Source organism: Biomphalaria glabrata, chromosome 1, assembly GCF_947242115.1.
Source record: "Biomphalaria glabrata chromosome 1, xgBioGlab47.1, whole genome shotgun sequence".
NCBI classification, from domain to species: Eukaryota; Metazoa; Mollusca; class Gastropoda; family Planorbidae; genus Biomphalaria; species Biomphalaria glabrata.
In genome coordinates this window covers 17,086,751-17,108,354 of record NC_074711.1, presented here as the reverse complement: position 1 = coordinate 17,108,354, position 21,604 = coordinate 17,086,751, and the positions used below count along the sequence as shown (strand labels likewise).

General features: G+C 29.5%; 1 protein-coding gene across 8 annotated transcripts in view; it reads left to right on the top strand.

Moving 5' to 3' along the window:
* Nucleotides 1–20,118, top strand: part of LOC106073548 (FERM domain-containing protein 5-like) — a 34,476-nt gene extending 14,358 nt beyond the window's left edge. For 2 of the 8 annotated variants that reach the window (XM_056025366.1, XM_013234149.2), the window contains 10 exons: nt 637–654; nt 1,261–1,287; nt 3,941–4,029; nt 4,333–4,410; nt 6,960–7,028; nt 9,798–9,895; nt 10,313–10,330; nt 10,539–10,568; nt 15,955–16,157; nt 16,808–20,118. In XM_056025366.1, the coding sequence (XP_055881341.1) occupies nt 637–654; nt 1,261–1,287; nt 3,941–4,029; nt 4,333–4,410; nt 6,960–7,028; nt 9,798–9,895; nt 10,313–10,330; nt 10,539–10,568; nt 15,955–16,157; nt 16,808–17,257 (1,080 nt within the window). In that variant the 3' untranslated portion in view covers nt 17,258–20,118. The remainder of the gene's footprint in view (nt 1–636; nt 655–1,260; nt 1,288–3,940; nt 4,030–4,332; nt 4,411–6,959; nt 7,029–9,797; nt 9,896–10,312; nt 10,331–10,538; nt 10,569–15,954; nt 16,158–16,807) is intronic. The other 6 variants (XM_056025338.1, XM_056025351.1, XM_013234184.2 and 3 more) reach the window with 6 other exon arrangements.
* Nucleotides 20,119–21,604: the final 1,486 nt, after the last annotated feature.

The following is a 21,604-nucleotide window of genomic DNA, read 5'->3' as shown; positions in this document are numbered from 1 at the left end:
TGCTTTATGGCACCAAGCATATGAAACACATCACTTTCTCCCCTTCTTTTGTTTTTTTACCTTTAGTCACATAGACTTTATGTTAAATATGTATTAAGATGAGAAAAAGTGGTTCATCACAATTATTATTGAACGATAAATTGTTTATTTTTAAGATAACTTTCATTGGAGAAGTAATTAAAGTAGAAAAACATTTTCTCTTCATCTTTTCACACAAGTAAATCAACCATGGATAACTTGTTTATATTTAATGATTTACTAACTTTGGGAAATTTGAGGATTTTTTTTAGTACACAAATGTTTTTTTTTTATCAAAATGAAAATAAACAAAAGTATTGATTTTCTTTTTTGTTTTCTGTAAATTATTGACAAAATATCATTTATGCTTGTTGCAAAGCTGTCTGCAAATGTATATTCTCTTAATGAGATGTTTTATGTAGTGGAAGTGCAAATCCTGTTTAACTTAATACTTTATTGTTTTATCTTTTTATTTAGTTATCCTAATAAAAAATTTTTTAATTTAGTGTTTGAAATACAGAAAGGAACAAAAAAGGATTTGTCATCATTTTTGTTTTTTTAAATTTCTTTTTAAAAAAATTATTGTCTTAAATTTGTCATTTTTGCACTAAATGACAGGATCTGAACATTGCAGCGGTAAGAGTACAAGCATCCACTCATTGATTTCTATTGTGTGATTTTAGCAATGAAACTTTGGTAGTAGATTTTGGCATGCCATTTTAGACTTGATTAGGTTCTTGATAAGATTTATATTTGCATGAGTCTTAACTAGATAACAAAGGCAATTTTTTCAAATCTTTTCTAACTGGATGACAATAAAAAATCAAATTAACTTTTCTATTGAAATCTTTCTAACAAGTTTTTCTTTCAACATATTTTTTTTTTTTTGTCATTTTTCTTTCCATAAATTTTTTTCTCAGAAAAAAAAACTAGTTTAAAACTAGTGTTATTGTTGAATACATTAGCATTGAACAAATAAGTAGGCCCTATTTATTATTAGCATTACAATTTATAAACCAGATTAAGAAAAAGGTAATAAAAGTATAAATTTATATTTGATTTGATTTTTTTTTTCATTAGTTGATGTTGTTTTTAATAAGGTAAATAATTGAGTGTTTGCTTGTTTGAAGTCTTATTCACCAGTTGACATTTTAGGTTAATTTTGCATGTTATTTAACAGTTTTTTTTTTTAATTTCTTTTGTTGAATCTTCTATTAAAAAGCAGTAACTCTGTCTTTACAGGTTACCCTGTGCTTCAGGGACGTTAAAGTAACAATTTAACAATCTTTATTAGCTGACCAACATTTTTATTTGTGCTCTGTATTATAAGTTTTTTTTTTTTTTTTTTTTTTTTTTTTTTTTTTTTAAAGAAACAAAGTATTATTTCAAGTATGTTTTCAATCTGTTTTCAAACTTTGTTGCTTTGAAACAAGAAATCAACATTTGTTATATCAAATTAAATAAAACAATTGTTTTTTGCATGAATTTTTTTTAAAGAAACATTTTGCATGTTAATACGTTTTAACACATTTACATTTTTTTTTTCCCCACAACGCTTCCTTGTATCTAGAGGAAGAAGGTGATTAGATTTTTTTTTTTTTTTTCTTAAAGAAAAAATGAAAAAAATTGTTTAAGAAAATGGTATTCAATGAAATAGTAAAAACAATAAATTTTTGTTTATTAAAATAGAAAAAGTAAATCTGTATACCTTTAAATTTTGAAAAAAAATGTACAGCTTTTGAGATAATGGAAGTACTGCAATGTACTGTGTCTTTAAGCTTTTTGGTTATGCACCAATTCAAGATGATGTGTGTTCATTATAATGTCGTAATTTTGAATGTCACAGCCTGTACAACCCTGTTACAACATTTAGATTAACTAACTCTACATATTAGGACATTGTGTCACAGCCAGTACATAGCTTGTTATTCCTCATGTGTCATGGCGTGGACATAACTAATTTGATTTAATTAGAATTGCCATTTTTCAAACAAAAGCCTTACTGTAAATTGTCATTTTAGTTAATACATGCATATTTTTAGAATGACCAACTGTAAGTTACTCTTATTACAAAGATTTTGGCGGAATGGGAAGAAACATTTTAATTTAACAGAAGTTTATATTTCAAAATATATGTTACAGTGTTGATATACTAATATTGCAAATGTTTATGAAGTATAAAAAGGTAAACTTATTTACATTCAACTTCAGATTGCAAGCAGTGCTCTTATGGAACTGTACTTGTAATCCAAAACAAAATGTTTTCTTTTAAACAATTGAATATTTGGCTTCTTGTTTCACAACTCAAAAACATCAATATATTAGATTTAAAAAAAAAAGTGTGAAGTACACATTTCAGGCCTTGCATTGTATAGGGCCATGATGTAAAGGTCATCTGTTTCTGTGGTCGACTGTTAATAAGGGTGTCATGTTGCCAGCACAAGGACCAACCCCCTTTACTTTCCCCAACTATTCTCAGGTACAATACCCATTAGAGTTGGGTGTGGACTCAAGGAGTTCTAAAAAGACAAATTCATATTCCTACTCTTCACAGAAATTCAAACCTGAGGCGAAACCCAAGTGCTAACCACTGTCCTCTATATTTTTGATTACTTAATATAGTACTTAAGAAAATTTAGCACGTAACTCTTGGTAAATAAGCATTTCAATTGTTTATGCACATTGCTGGCTTCCAATTACAATTTGGCCACAGAATATGTTAAGTATTACAAAATTATTTTTTTTTGTCACTGTTAGAACTCCATACAAACTATTTACATGCAACTGTATAAATATCAATCGAAATAAATTTCACATTAAGTGAAAATTATTGATAATGATTGTCAATAGACTTGAACCTACATCTCTTAATGCCAATGATAATGGATAAAAGCAATCTTTCTGTCTCAGTGTAGGTTCCAAGCAGTTAAAAATATGTTCACACCTGTTATTGTCCTAGGACTCAAAGACTAAAAGAATGACAATGAAAAATGAGCTCCAAGTGGAGGTCCTTTCATTTTCCTTTGCCATTCCACATTAGCCATTAGGTGTCCAGTGGTAAAATGGTTCCTTCTAGGAATGGTGTGCTAAAGGCTTTCAAAGTTTAGTTTTAATATTACAAACCAACATGCCTCATTTTCTCTTAACAAACATTTCAACCCAGATGCCATGTTGAGGCAGGGAAACATTAGGCAGTAAGAGAAGAATAAGAGCTCAAAGCATCATTGTCCTCTCTGCTGTTAACTTTCTATACATAATGCATTAAGTAACTAAGCTGCTCACGCAGGATTTTCCATGTGGCTTGTCATTTTTTTTCCTCTTTTGGTTGCCTTGCAAAATGTTTGCAAACTGTGTTATTGTCAATCTGATGTTGGTCTGTAAAATCAAATTGTTGGTCATTCTAAATTTGGTTATGCATAAGAATGTTTATATTTGATGATTGAAGTAAACAAAAATATCTAGTTCTATAAAGATGAATAAACACAATTTTCTCCTCTTTTTTTTAAGGGGTAGGTTTCTTTCCTATGTTCCTTTGCCTTAATTTATAACAAAAACTTTTTTTCAATGATTCAAAGAACATATTTTGTTTCATGTACCCATTTGTTCTTCAAAGTTGTTTGTGCTTTTTAAAAATTCTCATTTTAGACTACATATTTGACTTGTCTTTAAAAAGAAATCTTTAATTTAATTGATAACTCACTTGAAATATTGAAAATGTATTTGTTAGTGTAAAGAATCTCAAAAAATGGATTTTAAATTACATAGTTAAAGTTAAATTCGAAGGAGATTTGGCCACATAAGAAATAAAATGTATAATGAAAACAATTGACAAAACATTTTTTAAATCTATAAACTTTATTTTTCAAGCTCACAATGCCTAAATCTTATCTCTTTTTATTTTTTTTTTTACTTTTAAATCTAGAAACACCAAACTGTTGGCTACAAGTGTTTAACTGCTCCTGCCGCTAAGTATTTGTGGCGCTGTGCAGTAGAGCAACAACTCTTCTTCACGTAAGATACTTTGTTGCTTTGTTTTCAAACACAAGTTTAATGTAGCGTACACTAAAAGTTTGGGTTTTGAGTAGAAATATGTCTCTTTTACAATGTGTATTAACTGCAATTTTTATTGTAGTTTTTTGTTTTGGACTTTTTTTTGTCAAAGTAGTACTTATGATGTAAATTTGTCCAAAAAAAAAGTTAACTTCAGATATTTCTAGCTGTAAATAATTTTTTTTGATAATGGTTAATGCCTTATTTTATTTGTGGTACGGTCTACTTTTATCACATGAGTTTTAAACTTTTTTTTGTCAACAGATTGTCATCTTCAGCTACAGCACCTAAGATAAGATCTGGTGGTAGTCTCTTCTCCAGAGGATCAAAATTTCGTTTCAGGTTTTATTTACTTTCCATTATTAAATTTAAAGCCCATGATTATTTATATTTCCTTCATGTCTATTTTATTTTCAAAATATTGAATTGAAGCTAACTTATATGGAAAAGTAACTGACCTCCTATATCCAGCAAGCACCTAGACACCATATGTCAATTATATTTCTAACAATGTGATGGTGCACTTGTGCATTGTCACAACATTAATTGTTTGTTTTAGTCAGGGTTTTAGTTTTGTTGTGCCTGTCATAATAGAAGGATAGTGTTCTCCCTGCTGCACTAAATAACAATAATGAAAGGCAATGTGCAAAGAGGATATATTAAGGAAACGCTAGAGAACTCGATGACAAGTAACCGGACATTTAACTACTGGCACAACTTTCTATTTAAAAATGTGTGCAGGAATGGTGCTTAACCAGCTCAGTTGTAAATATAAAAAAAACTGGACCTCTGTCAGATGATGTGGAGGCAGATCTGCAACATCTTGGGGTTAGTGCGTGGAGACGAAAGGCCCAGGAGAGATCTGAATGGAGGGATGAGTTTGAAGCAGGCCAGGCCCTCCATGGGCTGTAGCGCCACTGGGATGGATGAACCTCTGTCCAAACATTCGAAGTCATCTGTGAATTCTGTGACTAATTAAAAATAAAGACCCTAAAAGATCAACACATAGACTTTCTGGTAAATTGGGATTTGTCGCTGATAGTCTTTGCATATGAAACCATATTAATTAATATCTGTGCAAGAATTGAAAGAGCCTGATAAAGCTAAACATACATATTTGAGTGCTGACTATGATTGTCCAGGGAGCTTTGGATCCATATTTGTATTTTATGTCAGAAGCAACCTGGTTTTATTTATCAAGTTATGTAAATTCACTACAAATCCACTCAGGAATACATCTCTGCAAAACCATAAAATTGGTGTTTAGTGTGCAGTTTCATAGAGATTAGTACTTTGGATATTTTTATTGGATTCAGCAGATACTGTGATTTATCTCGAAATCGGGCCATCCTCCCAAAATTTTTTCCTCAATGATACACTTTGCACATTCTGAGTAGGTAGCGGAACACTTTGCTTATTTTGCTTATGTCTACTAATTAATTATTCCAGTGGTTCATGGAACACTGATTCAGGCCTTGCGTAACACAGTTTTGGATGCACTGTTCTAGTTATACAAATAAATTTAACCTTTAAAATAATTTGTTTGGAAATGGACTAAGATTAATTTAGAAGATATAGAAAAAATGTTGGTGATGAGATATGGTAAACTAGTTAGTCTTCTTATTCATTTTGCCATAAATAATATAAACTTTAATGAATTCCTTACCATAAAATTTCTGTACAAAAAAAAATGTTATGGGTTTAAACTTGGCTAGAGTATACTTGGTGCCTCTAAGAACATTAGCAATAAGGTTCTAGAATATAGAGTTATTTAAAATTAAATATCGTGTCATGCTGTAAGCAGAAAGATGGGTAGTTTTTTTTTAACAACTCATATTAAAAACTGGATCTAGTCTAGATGTCTCAGTACTCTTGTTGATGGCAGTGCTAGAATATGTCTCAATGTCTTTTATTGAAGATTGTTGAGATGTGCTAATTCGTCGATAGTGCTAATGTTGTAGATCTTTTCTTGAGATGTCAGATGTTACAAGAAGTTACTGTGACATGCCAGGGATTCTGTAGATGTATATCTCTAAATCTAAATGCTATCTTAGAGATTCAATAAATGAAGATCCTTTTAAATCAAATACAGAACTTTAATTCAACAACTAAGAATCACTGTATGTACAGAATATACAAAATAGACTATCAAAATAAATATCTTCTTTCAAAGCTCAATAATGAAATATATTCAGAATAATACTAGATCTATTAAAATACAAGACTTCTCACTACAAGTTACAACTCAAAACTAAAATACGTCTTATCTCTATGAAAATTTCTCCACGACTGCCAATTCTAGATTCCACATTTCCTTAGACGCTTGCCTTTAACCAATCAAATATTTCCTATCAGATGTCATGCTATTATCAGATTACGTCATGGGAAATTTTGACACTTGACATGTGTAGTACTGGGCATAAATATGTTAAGTTTTTTAAACTAGACTTTGGTTTATTTAAATTGATATGTGACACTAAACTACAACATCAAATTACATTTTAAGTAGCTTTGTATTGGAAAAAACATATTCTAATCTTTTATTTACATTATATTCTAAAATTATATTTTATAAGTTTTTGATAGCATGTAGGAACTTTTTTTTTTCATGCTCATGTGTTGTAAGGATTAATTTTTCAAATCAGCATGTGTTAAAACTTTGTTATATTCTTAACTACAGAGGCAACATATTGTCTTCTTTTTCCAAAAAGTCATTTCTGGGGGGAGATAGGTATTATTTGTTTTTATATTGATATATTAAAGCTATTATGTCGTTTGATGACATGAACATAAGCATAAAATGGGTGTGTCATTTGTAAATTACCGGCCCTGAGGATTTAAGGCATCCAAATCTGTTTTAACAATAAATTTGTTAAATTTTTTTTTTTCAGTGGTCGATGCCAGAATGAAGCATATGAAGCCAGCGAAAATATTCATAGATCAGAACCACCATTTGCTAGGTATGTTTAACATAAACTCTTGCTAAAACAGCACAAGTAAGAGTTTTTACTTTTTTTTTTTTTTTTTTCATTAAAAAAAAACATGAGTTTATTTGTACAAACTCAGTTTTATAAACTTATATATGCAAATATTTAAAAAAAATTCCCTTCACAGTTTAGCAATGAAACATTCCCTTGCTTCTTCACTGTTCATCTTTCACAGATTGGCTTCTTCGTGTTTTGTTTTTTTAGGCAGGTGTGGGGGGGGGGGGGTCGCTATATCACAGATATTGACGGAAAGTCTAATAAACAGCAAAAGATGAATAGCAAAAATATTACATTAATTCAAAAATCAAAATTTCATATAATTTTTCTATATTATTTGTAGTTAGTATCTTGTCAGCAAAGAAGAGCACACAAATCTTTCATTTTTAAATCCTTGTCCTCTTTTTTTTTTTAGTTCATTTATTATTCCATTACTAGTTTGAATGATGTAGTAGACCCTGTGCATAATTTAGTAAATGAAAAGGGTTTTTTTGTAATTTGTGTACTTTAAATTATTTATTGGACTAGTTGCCTAAATATATAATTTTATTTTTATTTTTTTTTACATGTATTTGACTAGGCCTGTAGCAGACATGCCTACAGTCCCGCATTATGCGGAACCATCCCGCAAAAGCATAAAAAAAGCTCACATGTTCCGCCGTTCCGCATTCCCGATTTTTTGTTCCGCCAAGTCTGAATTCCGACAACAAAAAAAAAAAAAATCGCCGATTTTTCATTATTTATTAATAATGCGAAATGAAAATACTGAATGCAAAATAAAATATATCTAGGTCTGTGTTTATTGTTTACTTTTTATCTCCTCCCGGACCCGGTGTGTCCTAAATTTACGAAGATATGGTTGAGCTAGATCTAGACATAGATCTAGATCTAGTACTCTAGGTCTAGATACTAGATCTATTCTTAGAATCTAGAATCTAGTAAGTGCTAATAAGCCAAATTTTCCATTCAAATCCCTTTTCCCGACAAAGGCACTATGCGGCTATTCTAACACTAACGTGACTAACTCGCCTGGTTTCTTAGCCGTCTTAGGTTTCTAAGTCTAAGTAATATTATAAAATAAATAAAGATTCTAGATTCTAATTATAATATTTAAATATTAGTAATCTTATCTAAGAAAAGGATTTTTTTTCAAATACGTTATTAAAAATCTAGATCTAGGCCTAAATAAGGCTATATCTAGTCTACTTATTAATATTACATACTTAGATACTAGATCTACATAGTCTAAATTAGTATCTAGAATCTAGATCTAGCACTAGATAACTAGGTCTAGATGATACTAAATCTAGATCTTAGTATCTAGAGAAATAGACTTAGAAGGTGATAGATCTCTAGATTTCTATGTATCATTATCATATGTAATAAATTTAGTTCTCAATAAGTCCATAGATCTAGACATAAATATTTAGATCTAGAAAAAATCTATTAATATACTTATTATAATCTGTGTTCTTAGATGACTTATTAGTATTAGATGTAGGTCTAGTCCTAGACTAGTACTACTAGTTACTAGTAGACAGACTCTTAAATTATTTTAGATCTAGAACTAGAGACAACTTCTAGAGTGACTAGAGTAGAGCCCTAGAAAAAGATCTAGAATAATCTAGATCTAGTCATTACATTTAGATCTAGTAGTAACAAATAAAAATAGTAACATTTGAGTCTAGGTCATTAGAATATAGATTTTTTTTTTCAGAATTCATCATATAGGAGTTAGAACTATTGATTTCAAACAAAGGACATAATTATGAATTAAAGGTTTTCTTACTTTTAATTATATTATACTATTTACATCTAATTTATAAGAAGCAAACTAGTATTGTTATTAAAGTAATATAATTGAAGTTTTATTTATATTGCGTACAGTATGGCTGACTAACATAAACGCGTGTATGTTCCACATTGGGGCCCAAAATTCCACATTTTCAACCTGAGTGTTCCACATTCTGGGTCTTGGGGGTAGGCATGTCTGCCTGTAGGTGACAAAATATGTTTCTTATGCACAGTACGTGTATTGATCATGTCTACACCCAAATTACAGCTTAGGAATTACTCTGTTATAATAAAGAAACTGGTAGGATATCAGATAAAGTTTGAGCTGAAAGTCATTATTGGATAAATGTATTGTCCAATGTTAAGGCTTCCGCGCGGTGTTGATTCTTTGAAATATAACTAGTGTAGATCTACGTCTGACTGGAAGCAACACTGAACTCAAACTAGTTCAGTAACACTGGCGAAAGGCCGAAACAATCAAAATATGTAGTCGACGCTGATGTTGGTCTACAGATATATTTAATAATCACGAAGGGAATCGTCCGATGTCAGCTATGTATGTAAATCCGTATATCTATTCTACTGCTCTACACGAAGCGTCTTCTTTGTAGCGTCACTTAGAGCGTTCTTTTTTTTTTTAAAGATCTGTCATGTCACTTGTCGCTAAGTAAAACTTTCCCCTTATTCCCGAAACAAATAACTAAATCCTAATCATGTCATAACACCAAACAGTGACTACAGAGAGGGTTTTAAAATACTTTCCTCTACTTTGTAGAAATTTTTTTTTGCAGTCTTTTAATACATCACCCTAAAACAACAAGAGATCACTGTGGTGTTGTTTTTTTACAGCAAACTCAGTTTGTACTTGCAACTAAATTATTTAGAAATTCATTAAGCTTGCATTTTGTCTCTGTGTTATATATAATTTTAAGATATTTGATATATTTTAAGAACATCCTCATTGCCAAATTTTGGAAAGAGAAATCATGGAAATGAAAAGAACAACACATTGATCAGAGATTCCAGAACAACAGAAAGTTTCAGAGAAGGTATTGTACTAAATATATTTAATGTACAGTTTCTGTGTTTTTATTGTACTTTTTGTGTGTAAATGTCATACCGCAGCCCTTTGATAATTTGTTGTCTACTAATTATTTTTATCAATAAATTTTTTTAACATTGTAATTAATAACACATTAAAAAAATATAACAAGTACAACAAATCTTTACCTTAGTGTTGACAATGTTATCTTCAAATCTTCTGAACACATTTTTCTCAAATTCCTCAATTTATTTTGCCCTAAATTTGTTTTGAATTTTGAAATGTTTAAAATAGTGACAGTATGTCATTTTAACCACATTTGTAAGGAGAGAACCCTGCCTTTTAATATAAATTTTAAAATAAAAATTGTTTACCTTCTCAAAATAAAAATGCTTATATTATTTCTATATTTCTGCACTAATAGATCGCAGAAAGTATAATGGTAAGTGATAAATGATTTGATAAATGAATAAAACTTTAATTTTAAAAGCACAGCTATAATTTTACAAATAGTTGTTTACCACATTGTAAAACATAAAAACAAATTAATTAATATGTGTAGCATGAAACCTTAAATTGCAATTTCACTTATAGTCTTGTAATAAAATAAACTATGAATGTGTTCTGTAAGTTCACTCTCCACTCTACAGTCTATCTTGCCCCTGGCAAGAATAAAGAAGGTAAAAATGTTCATTTATATGGGAATTGGTTATTTGTTCTAGTGACCCAAACCTGCTTTAGTCACTGTAATATAGAATAGAAAACCGACTTTTTGAACATTTTTTTGTTGATGCATGCTGCTATGATTAATAATTAAAATCAAATACTAGATTTTTTTCTGATTTTTCTACTTTGTAAATATTTACCATTGGAGATTGTTGATTACTAATTATTTTAGTTGAAGAACATCTCAATCCTAGTGAATTTTAACTTTTTTTTTAATAACATGATTATTTATTTTTAATACAAATTAACTTTTGCTATGTTCAAAAACACTGCCAATCTTGCACTTAATAATGGATAACCCTTGCCAAAATGTTGGGGTGAAAAAGCAATTTTGCAATTCCATGTGTTATTTGAATGCCTTGTTTTGATGTTAAAGTGTAAATTCTGGGAAAAAAATGTGACTATTATTAAGCACAGGTTTTTTTGGCATAAAAAAAATCTTAATGTCTCATCCAATGTAAAGGCTATGTCCTGGCCTGTGAAAAAGAAAACTCAAAATTAGATTTTTAGATAACGTTTTACTTAGGAAAATTTATATAACTTCTTAAGTAGAAGAAATAATGATAAGCCCAGAGTCAAGATTTTTGTTAGCATATGTCGAAAAAAGCAAAAGCTCTCATTCAGTCATCACAAATTCACCCTCTCAGACTTAAAAATAAGATTTTTTTACTCAGTTTATATACCTTAATATGCACTTGGAAAACTAAGCACATTTCACATTAAAAAATGACCATTTTATTTTGATTGAATAGGACTATTGTTAACAATTATGCATGTAGATCTATGTAAGCAGACAAGCCTACAGTCCCGCATTATGCGGAACCGTCCCGCAAAAGCATCAAAAAAGCTCACATGTTCCGCCGTTCCGCATTCCCGATTTTTTGTTCCGCCAAGTCTGAATTCCGACACAACAAAAAAAAAAAAAATCGCCGATTTTTCATTATTTATTAATAATGCGAAATGAAAATACTGAATGCAAAATAAAATATATCTAGGTCTGTGTTTATTGTTTACATTTCATCTCCTCCCGGACCCGGTGTGTCCTAAATTTACGAAGATATGGTTGAGCTAGATCTAGTACTCTAGGTCTAGATCTAGATACTAGATCTATTCTTAGAATCTAGAATCTAGTAAGTGCTAATAAGCCAAATTTTCCATTCAAATCCCTTTTCCCGACAAAGGCGCTATGCGGCTATTCTAACACTAACATGACTAACTCGTCTGGTTTCTTAGCCGTCTTAGGTTTCTAAGTCTAAGTAATATTATAAAATAAATAAAGATTCTAGATTCTCATTATAATATTTAAATATTAGTAATCTTATCTAAGAAAAGGATTTTTTTTCAAATACGTTGTTAAAGATCTAGATCTAGACCTAAATGTAATTAATTAACTTAGACACAGTAAGGCTGAGTAAGGCTAAGGCCTAAATAAGGCTATATAATATCTAGTCTACTTATTTAACTTATTAATATTACATACTTAGATACTAGTAGATCTACATAGTCTAAATTAGTATCTAGTAATCTAGATCTAGCACTAGATAACTAGGTCTAGATGATACTAAATCTAGATCTTAGTATCTAGAGAAATAGACTTAGAAGGTGATAGATCTCTAGATTTCTATGTATCATTATCATATGTAATAAATTTAGTTCTCAATAAGTCCATAGATCTAGACATAAATATTTAGATCTAGAAAAAATCTATTAATATACTTATTATAATCTGTGTTCTTAGATGACTTATTAGATGTAGGTCTAGTCCTAGACTAGTACTACTAGTTACTGGTAGACAGACTCTTAAATTATTTTAGATCTAGAACTAGAGACAACTTCTAGAGTGACTAGAGTAGAGCCCTAGAAAAGGATCTAGAATAATCTAGATCTAGTCATTACATTTAGATCTAGTAGTAACAAATAAAAATAGTAACATTTGAGTCTAGGTCATTAGAATATAGATTTTTTTTTTCAGAATTCATCATATAGGAGTTAGAACTATTGATTTCAAACAAAGGACATAATTATGAATTAAAGGTTTTCTTACTTTTAATTATATTATACTATTTACATCTAATTTATAAGAAGCAAACTAGTATTGTTATTAAAGTAATATAATTGAAGTTTTATTTATATTGCGTACAGTATGGCTGACAAACATAAACGCGCATATGTTCCACATTGGGGCCCAAAATTCCACATTTTCAACCTGAGTGTTCCACATTCTGGGTCTTGGGGGTAGGCATGTCTGTGTAAGTGTATGGTCAAAGCTGTAAAATATTTTATTTTTTTTTACTGCAAAGAAAACATGGTCTAAATATTAAAAACCACATTTTAAAGCATGGTATTTGTAAGTTTTCCCAAAACCTAAAATAGCTTTTTGAACATGTGTTTGTATGGACTTAATTACTTGATTGTGAAAGGTAATTTTAGATGAGCTAGATTTTTACCTAGAACCGAAGATCCAAAGAGTTGTCAGAGTGTAGTTATAGGGCCTTTTTGTGGATGTTATTAGGTCTTTTTGTTTTTGCTTGAGGGGAGGTGTAAAGTTGACATTGTCAGCTAAGGATAAAGACTGTATCAAAATCTCTGATTTAGAATGGCAAACTAAAGAAATATTTTGTGTATGTTTCAATAGGTTTTTCTCTTGAATGGTTCTACCAGTTAAGAAAAAAAATCAAATGTATTTCATCTTTAAATGCTATAATATTCAAAGAAGTGTGTGAGCAGGCTTTAAATTTTGAAGTGTTGGTTTTAGACTGTTCCATTGGAGAAGATACAGATAACAAGAGTGTGTGTGCATAAAAAGGATTGTTCAATGGAATTTTTTTATTTTTAAGGGGTTATCAGTAGTTCACATACCAAAAAGTCTTAGAAAAGTCTAAATTGTGGAAAAGAACCAAATTGTTCTATGGGAAATCCTTCCATAAATATTTTTATGAATAATGTCGAGAAATAAGAAAAAAATCTCAGGTGCAAGTAAACTAGATTTTTAATTACTTTTGAAAAAATGACTTTATTTGTTCTATGAAAAGTTTTAACTCTTTCAGTGCGGCAATAGTCTTAGGGAGTAACTTCACTAGCGCTGGTGAGTGCAGCGTTACTCTCAGTGAGTAACTTGGTATATAATATTTATTTCACAAAATTCTAATGTTGAACTTTTTATTTCTTTTTTTTTTACTTTTCGAATTTGAGAGTGATTGTTCTTTATTTTGGTTGTAAATTGGATGCAAAACCAACACTTTTAAAAAAAAAAGACAACCTTGTGTTGGTTGATTTCTCTTTTTTAGTTTATTCTGTAGGACCCAAAATAATGTAAATATAATAACTTTTGAGTGCATTTCTTCATCTTTTATTAACTTTGAACTGACAAAATGTGTTTAGTTTTGTGATTTTTTAGTAATTTTCTTTTTCCGTAATCAGATTAAACTAAATATTTTCTTGAATAACTTATTTTATTTATTACACTTTTGTAGTCAATTCATTTTCCTTTAAAGTATAAACAAACATGGTAGATTATAAAATAAAAAGTTAATAAAGTTATATTAACTCTACCCGACTTGTACATTTTTGTTCATCCTGGAAAACTTCATTTTTTTAAATCAAAATAATACGCACTGAAAGAGTTAAATGGAGATTGTTTTGATTCATTGCCAATTTTAAATCAGAGGCTAGCAATGCTGTGGTGTCACTACTTTGTGGATTTAAAAAGAAAGATTCCGAAATGTTTTATTTTGTTTTACATTTAGGCTGGGGTTTTCCTTTAATTGGCTAACCATAATTAATGCATTCTAACAGTTTTAATTATTTTTCTAATAGTTCAGTTGTGATTTAAATAATAATTTTCGGTTCATTTGTGCATGCATTTAAATATTAAGCTTAGAAAGTGACTATTCAGAATTTACAGGTTCATCACTTTAAAAAATGATTCAATGTTTCTCTCCTTATTAAAAGTCCACATCTGTTCCTCTTTTCCTATTCTTGCAATCAACACTTGCACCCATGGAAATCTCTTTTATCTTTATGAGGAGGTAGAATATTTTCTGTTTAACATAATTCCATTAACAATCAGCATTTCACATTTGATAATAAAAATGTTTTCAGTAGTATTCAAAGCTTTTTCTTTCATATATTTTTTTAGTCTTGAATACCCTGAATTATCAATTCTAATTCATCACCAAAAGAATAACAAATTTAAAAAAAAATTTTTTTTTTATAGAAATTGCATGGAACATTTTAAAAAATTAATAATTTATAGGAGTATTTACATATTAGCAACTATTCCCTAATACTCGTTAATAAGATGGAAATTATTTTTTAGCATAAATATTCTAAAGATCTATTCATAAACTTGAAATTTATAAGTGTATCAAAATTCAACTTTTAGCTAATGGAAATTATTGTTGTTGATTACTATTTACACAAATTTGAACAATAAAAAGAAAATTTGAAATTGACTTAACATTTTTAAAAGCAAGCAAAAATGTTGCAAACTCTTAAAATTACTACTGGTGCATAAACTTATTGAATTATTTAGCCACATAAGTACAAAAGTTCAAGGTTGTTGTATTCAATTGATTTTCTTTTTCTCTTTTTTTGCTTTCTGTCATTTTAAATTTTTAAAAATTAATTGGTAGGCAGAAATTGTGTGCTTTTAGAAAAAATGTTGTTTTTTTTTCTTATAGATATGACATCTAGATTAGGGGTGGCACTTGCATTTTTTAGCAAAAGTTAACACACCATTAAACTTAAGTTTCTGTTGTTTCATTTCTCTATAACAATGCAATATGACGTGTATCATGTTTTTTATAAACTGGATATTTTGTGTCAAGTCGAAATGATGTTTAAGCTAGAAGTGAAGATAAACAAGTGTGAGAACAGTTCTGACAAGAAATGCAATTTAAAAAAATTAAATTTTCATGCCATTTTTTTTTTTTTTCTTCATAAAAAAATAAAAAATGTCATTATTACTTTGAAATCTCTTCCCAGATCCATCTTTATTACCCTTTTCCCAAAATTTTTCGTACTGGTAAAACATTTTTGTTAATACAATGTTAGCGAATTCTTTTTTACATAGTTTCATTTAAATATAACTTTTACAGTCCTTTCTTTAAAAAAAATAAATGAAGGAATTTTCTACTGCGCAGTTCTTCCTACAATTTATTATATGAAACTTCAATAACTTTGTCATATTATTTCAAACCTGATAAGATAAAATTTAGTCTTGTTTAAATAAAAACAAAATTTTTTTTGTTTTTATCAATGTAAGTAGGATGAAACAAATCTATCTTTTAACTTTTTATGTTAATTTCATATGTCTGACTTGTATCTATCATTAAACAGAGGCTGCCATTGATGTTCCTAGTAGCATAGTTCTTGGTGAGTCTCCAGCTATCACACCTACTAAAGAAGAAGTTATTGAAGCTGGCCCTCAAGTTAAAGCACCTCTTGCTTCTGTAGAGGCCTTTGAAGAGAAAATTCAGAAAACTGTCTCAGCTCCTGTTACAGCAGCTCAACCACCTCCAGCTTACAAGGAAAATGGCCAGGTAACTGGGTTTTTTTTAATATAATTATAAGATGGGTTACATTTAAATCAGATATTTAGTTTTAAATACAGTGAAACCTCATCTAACGTGAAGAAATAAATATATTGAAGAGTAGATATAAATGAAATTCGAATTAGCCTTAAGCAGGTCAATTCTACCATTTCATTTACATGGTAGTTCTGATGTCTTGATATTTGATCCATTCTGATGTTTTGCAGCATGAAAAAACATTTAATTAGAACTAAGCCATATAAATATTAAATTTTGTTTGATGGTAGCTTTAGATTTTAAAAAAGTTTTCTTTTATTGAATTAATTGATAATTACCTTATGGATAATACTTAGTTCTAATGTTAAATTTCTACAAAAGCCTTGAATACAGAACATTCTTGAGTATTTTCTTTACACATTTAGTTTTAGTTAATTATATTTATACTCTGAACAAAGCTGAAATGTTTGTGATTCTCAATGGCATGATAGTCTAATAAATGATTAATGTCACTTGAGAAAATATTCTATCATTACAATGTAATGGTGAATTTTTCAGTCAACATATGACATTCATAAGAGTTTTCATTATAAGATAAGCTAACAGTTGTGTAAAAAAAATGCTTGAATGTAAATAAAATCACTGACTAATTTCCTTGCTAGGTTGTGAAAGAGAGACCTGCAGTATTGGAAACCAGTATAGATGAAACCCTACCCTATGAACCTAACAATACATTAGAGGACAGTGATGAAGACAGGCTAGTTGACAAGCCCAATCTAGATGAGCAGATCAAGCAGCTTGAGGAAGAGATAATCAATCCAAGTTTTCAGAAAGATCTCAACTTGTCTCCTCCAGAGGCTGTGCAACCAGTTGCTAAGGAAACTCCAAAAAAAGAACCAGTGAAAACATCCTCAGGAGTCTGTGTCAAGGCTGTTATGATCTCTGTAGTTATCATGCTACTACTCTCAATGGCTCTGTTTTATGTGGTATTCTTTAGCCCAATCAAGCACCCAATCATTTCCAAGATGAGACATAGCCTAGCTTTTCTGGAGCCTGTGAAAGATCTCTTGATACATAAAACTAATCAAGTTGTTGGTTACTTTAAAAAATAAACTATCCTTTTTTTTTTTGGTGGATAAATATTCTCATTTATTTTCTACTCAGCTCATTTCTACCTGCCAGACTGTTAGTGCGTTCAGGTCAACTCCAACCTTCAATATGTTGTGATTTTTCATTTGAATTTTTTTATACATATTTTATTCAGATTTGTAAAGACTTGAGCTCGTACTCTCATTAAATTTGTAAAAAAAAAACAAAAAAAAAAAAACATTGTGAATTCCAAAAACCCAACTATCTTTCCTCTTACTATATTATCTTTTATATGATTGTGGCAGTGGAAAGATTAAGATATCACATACATATTATATTAAATATATTTCCACATTCTTCTATTAAGACTTCAACATATTAATGTTATGTTGTCCTCATACATCTGTGTATGAAGAGAAGGCTGTTATTGATATGGTTTTGGGATTTCCACTTAGAATGCAAATGTTTCTTTTATCATTTACTTTTGATGTGAATGATGTTGGTGGTTGGAAAGTTACATGGTGCTGATTTAGTTGTGGATATTCCTGTAGTTGTTAGTTGCATGTCTTTGGCTTTTGATACATTTGTTGTGCTTTTTTTTTTGTTTGAATTTTTTACAAGTGATTAGTGAAGTATAATAACATATTTCCATTTTTTTTTTTTATAAAAAAAAATTCATATTACTGGTATGTTTTAGTTTCTATCTTTGACTTCAAGGAAGTTGATTTATAAGATTTGAGTATAGAGTTGCTCAAATGTTATATTGTAATGTTGTAAGCAATATTTACTGATATGTAATCTGAGATTCGGTATGCAGTAATTTGTTAGATTTGTTATACACACTCTATTCTAAACAAATGATTGTGAAAATGAATTATATTATTTAAGTCATTGTTTTTAAAACTAATCTGTACCTTGGCATGAATGAGAGAAAATGCAAGCCTACTAAATCATCACATAAATAAGTTCATTGTCATTCTCAGAGCTTCGTTTTTCTTTTTTTAATTTTGTATATGAATCTCATGCTTGTGTTACAGTACATATGTTTGGTGGGACACAGAGGGTATCACATTCCACCTCTTATGAATAAACCAAAAAAAAAAAAACAACTAGAAAGCCACTCTCTACGGTTTATTAATATAATTGCTTATTATAATCTTTTTTTTTTTATTATCACAGTTCGTTGTCCCTTTGTTAACTATCATTGCCCTGGGTGATCTTTTGTTTGGTAATATTATCATTGAACATCCTTTGCGAAGTTTCACCATTAAGTTTGTGTCTATTATACTTCTATACCTGCTATTCTTTGTGCCTAATACTACTAACAGGGTCATTCACTGTAGAAAACTTTCACAAGCATTGCGATCTAACTATAATATTTACAGCAAATTTGTATCACTTAAATTTTATCTATCTTGCATATCATTATTTATATTTTATTTTTGTAGGCTATACTCATTTCTACAAATGTATATACAAATCACTTTTGCATCACCATTTTAGTTTAATATGTTCACAACTATTTTTGCCAGATTGATGTAGTCACATTGTCTCATCCATTAGATAACCTTCTATATCCTTATAATCATTTGATATAGCGTACTTTCATTTTCGACAAGGATGAGATATGTCATGTGATTTGAAGAACAAAAGTATTTCAGGAGTGCCAATGATCAGAGGCATAAACAGAACAAACTTAGTCAGTGTGTTGTTTTTAATTGATGCTGTTTTTTTTTAATATAGATTTTGTGTTAACTTGAAAACTTATTTTAATTAACAAATCTATTTATGGGTTTAATTTTTATCAGCTTGGGAAATTATAATTGTGTTTCATGTTTTATTTGTAATGATGAGAAATCAGTAAATTGATACATAATATTGTTATAAAATTATTTTTAAAGGCATTTATTTAGTTGTTTCTTTCCTGTGCCTAGTTTGTATCTTGCTACTTATTGAAATATTTTTGCTGTGATGTCTATTGCTAAGCTTTTGCACTTTGTAGATATTTTTAGTTCAAGAAATTAAGGCATTGCTTTTTTTTTTTCTTTTAAAACTTTTTTTTGTTGTTTTTTTTTGTCATGCCATTTTTTTGTGTTCTGTTTTTTCCCCATACATGTATTTAGTAAACTGTAAATAGCATTGAACCAATTCCTTGATCTTAATTCCTATGTTCACCAGTGCAATGTGTAAGAAATGTTTCAAATAGTTTCATCTTTTAAGAATCTTATTTACCAGATTCGTTGTGTCATTTCTGTATATTGGTTTTGTACCACTAGAAAACTACAAATATTCATCACGTTTTGTATTTATTTTTTTTTTTATGAATTGGATTTCTTATTTACTTTCTGTGATGCACTTTCTAATTTTCGGAGTGGGCTTCATTCAAGATTAGCTCTATGTCAAGTTTATGCCTTTTTTTTTTCATGTGAGTGAAATCATAATTTATCTGTTTCTTTTGTATTCATTTGACAATTTTATGATTCAATTTTGTTTAGATTATATCTAGATACGTCTTGGACTAATTCATTTCCTTAGGTTTCTTTTTCTCTTGTCCCCCCTAAAAGGCAATCTCTTTTTTTTTCAAGGCAGCAAACTTTTCTATCATTTATTTTTGGTAATTAAGTTGATGTTGTGTATCTACTGAAATATTTTAGTTGGGGCAGGATTCTTTTTATAGTGCATTTGATAAATATTGTCCATTTAAAAAAAAAGGCTATGCACAGATTTTTGTAATGAACTGATATCCTAGAGGAACATTAAATGCACATTCTTTCAACTTGTATTGAACTATTGTTTCCGTGGACTAGAGATAGGCTGCAGATATTATAAATTTGCTTCAATAAATATTGTAGTTCCCAAGAAAATAAAATTTGGAGATAATGCATGCAAAGATCTTTGTGTTATTTTGTTTAGTGGCTATGTACTCTGTGTTACAAGCAGAACATCATTATTACCTTCTGCCATACTCAGGTTAATAATCCTTATAACAAAATTTATACTGGGAAAAAAAAGCAAATTATTAAGAAATATGCTGTTCCTGTTTTTTAATTGGCCAAAACAAACTCTTTTTGAATAATTTTATACATAGTCAACAGTATGAAAAACAACATTAAATGCGTGGTTTTGATATTTAGGTTAGATTATAATAACTTACTTAATCAGTTGTACACTAACCATATCACTTAGCTCCAAGAAGAAAACACTCTTTTAAACAGAAAATGCAATCGCTCAAAATGTTTTTAAAAAATGCTGCTTTAACCTGGAAACAGATGTAGGCCTGTAAAAAAAATATTTATTCCACTTACTTTAAACTTTCTTGCATTAGCTAACCACTAGCCCATTTGATCACAAAATGAGTCAATAGGTAAAAAAGTATTTGTTCCTATTTCTCTCTCTTTTTAATCAACTTAAAAGCTCATTCTAAAAAATTAATAGTACTGAACCTGAAGAAAATCCTATATAAATGAATGTGCAGCTCCCTGCATGTTCTCTTTATATTCTGAATAATGGCATATATATTACCATTTCTAAAGTTGCTATTAGATATGTATTTCTCATTTAACCTAATATGATTGTTTAAACTTTCCTATCAAACTCTTTGTAAGAGGTATGGGTTAATATTATACATGACTATCATCTTTAATGGAGCTGATACATATATATGGCAGTAATTGTGTGGTTCTTTCCCTTATATAAGCTTTTTTTTTTTTAAAAAAAAGTATTTTTTTTATTATGCTAGATTAAACCTCTTCAAAATATGATCACAAGTTTAATACTGTATTTAATTATTTACTGCATCATAAGTGTAACACTGCATTTAGTTAATTTACTTGTACTATGCTGTCCTGGAAATTACCTTCAGACATTAAAATAAAATAATAATAAGGCTTGTCCTAGTCAGAAAAGTAGGGAGTGTCAATATTTAGCCACATTCCAGCACAGACATATTGTCTTCCTGTGGTTTGAATTCTCTTTTCCCCAGGACAAGACATTCAAACAAGGCTGAACACAAAACCCCCCATACCTCCCTTATTTCAATTAGTTGTTTTTTTAAATCCTAACCAGACAAGATCTTCTTTTTCTTTTGTTATCCAGGCCAAGTAGTTATTAATTGACTGACTTATCTTGGACTTCTCCGTTTGATTGGGGAGTGTGAAATGGTTGTGATAAGAAACAAAAGTGGTCTATTAGATCACACATCATTTTGTTATCCCAGGAACCCAAACAAAACAACAAAAAAATGCATCCACATTTATTACTTGCTTAGAAAGAAGTGTAGTTGTCATGATTTTGTGTGTGTGTTAACTTGTGCAGTGCAGGTACATGTATTATGTATCTTGACATGACCCAAAATTTGTCATTAGTAACAC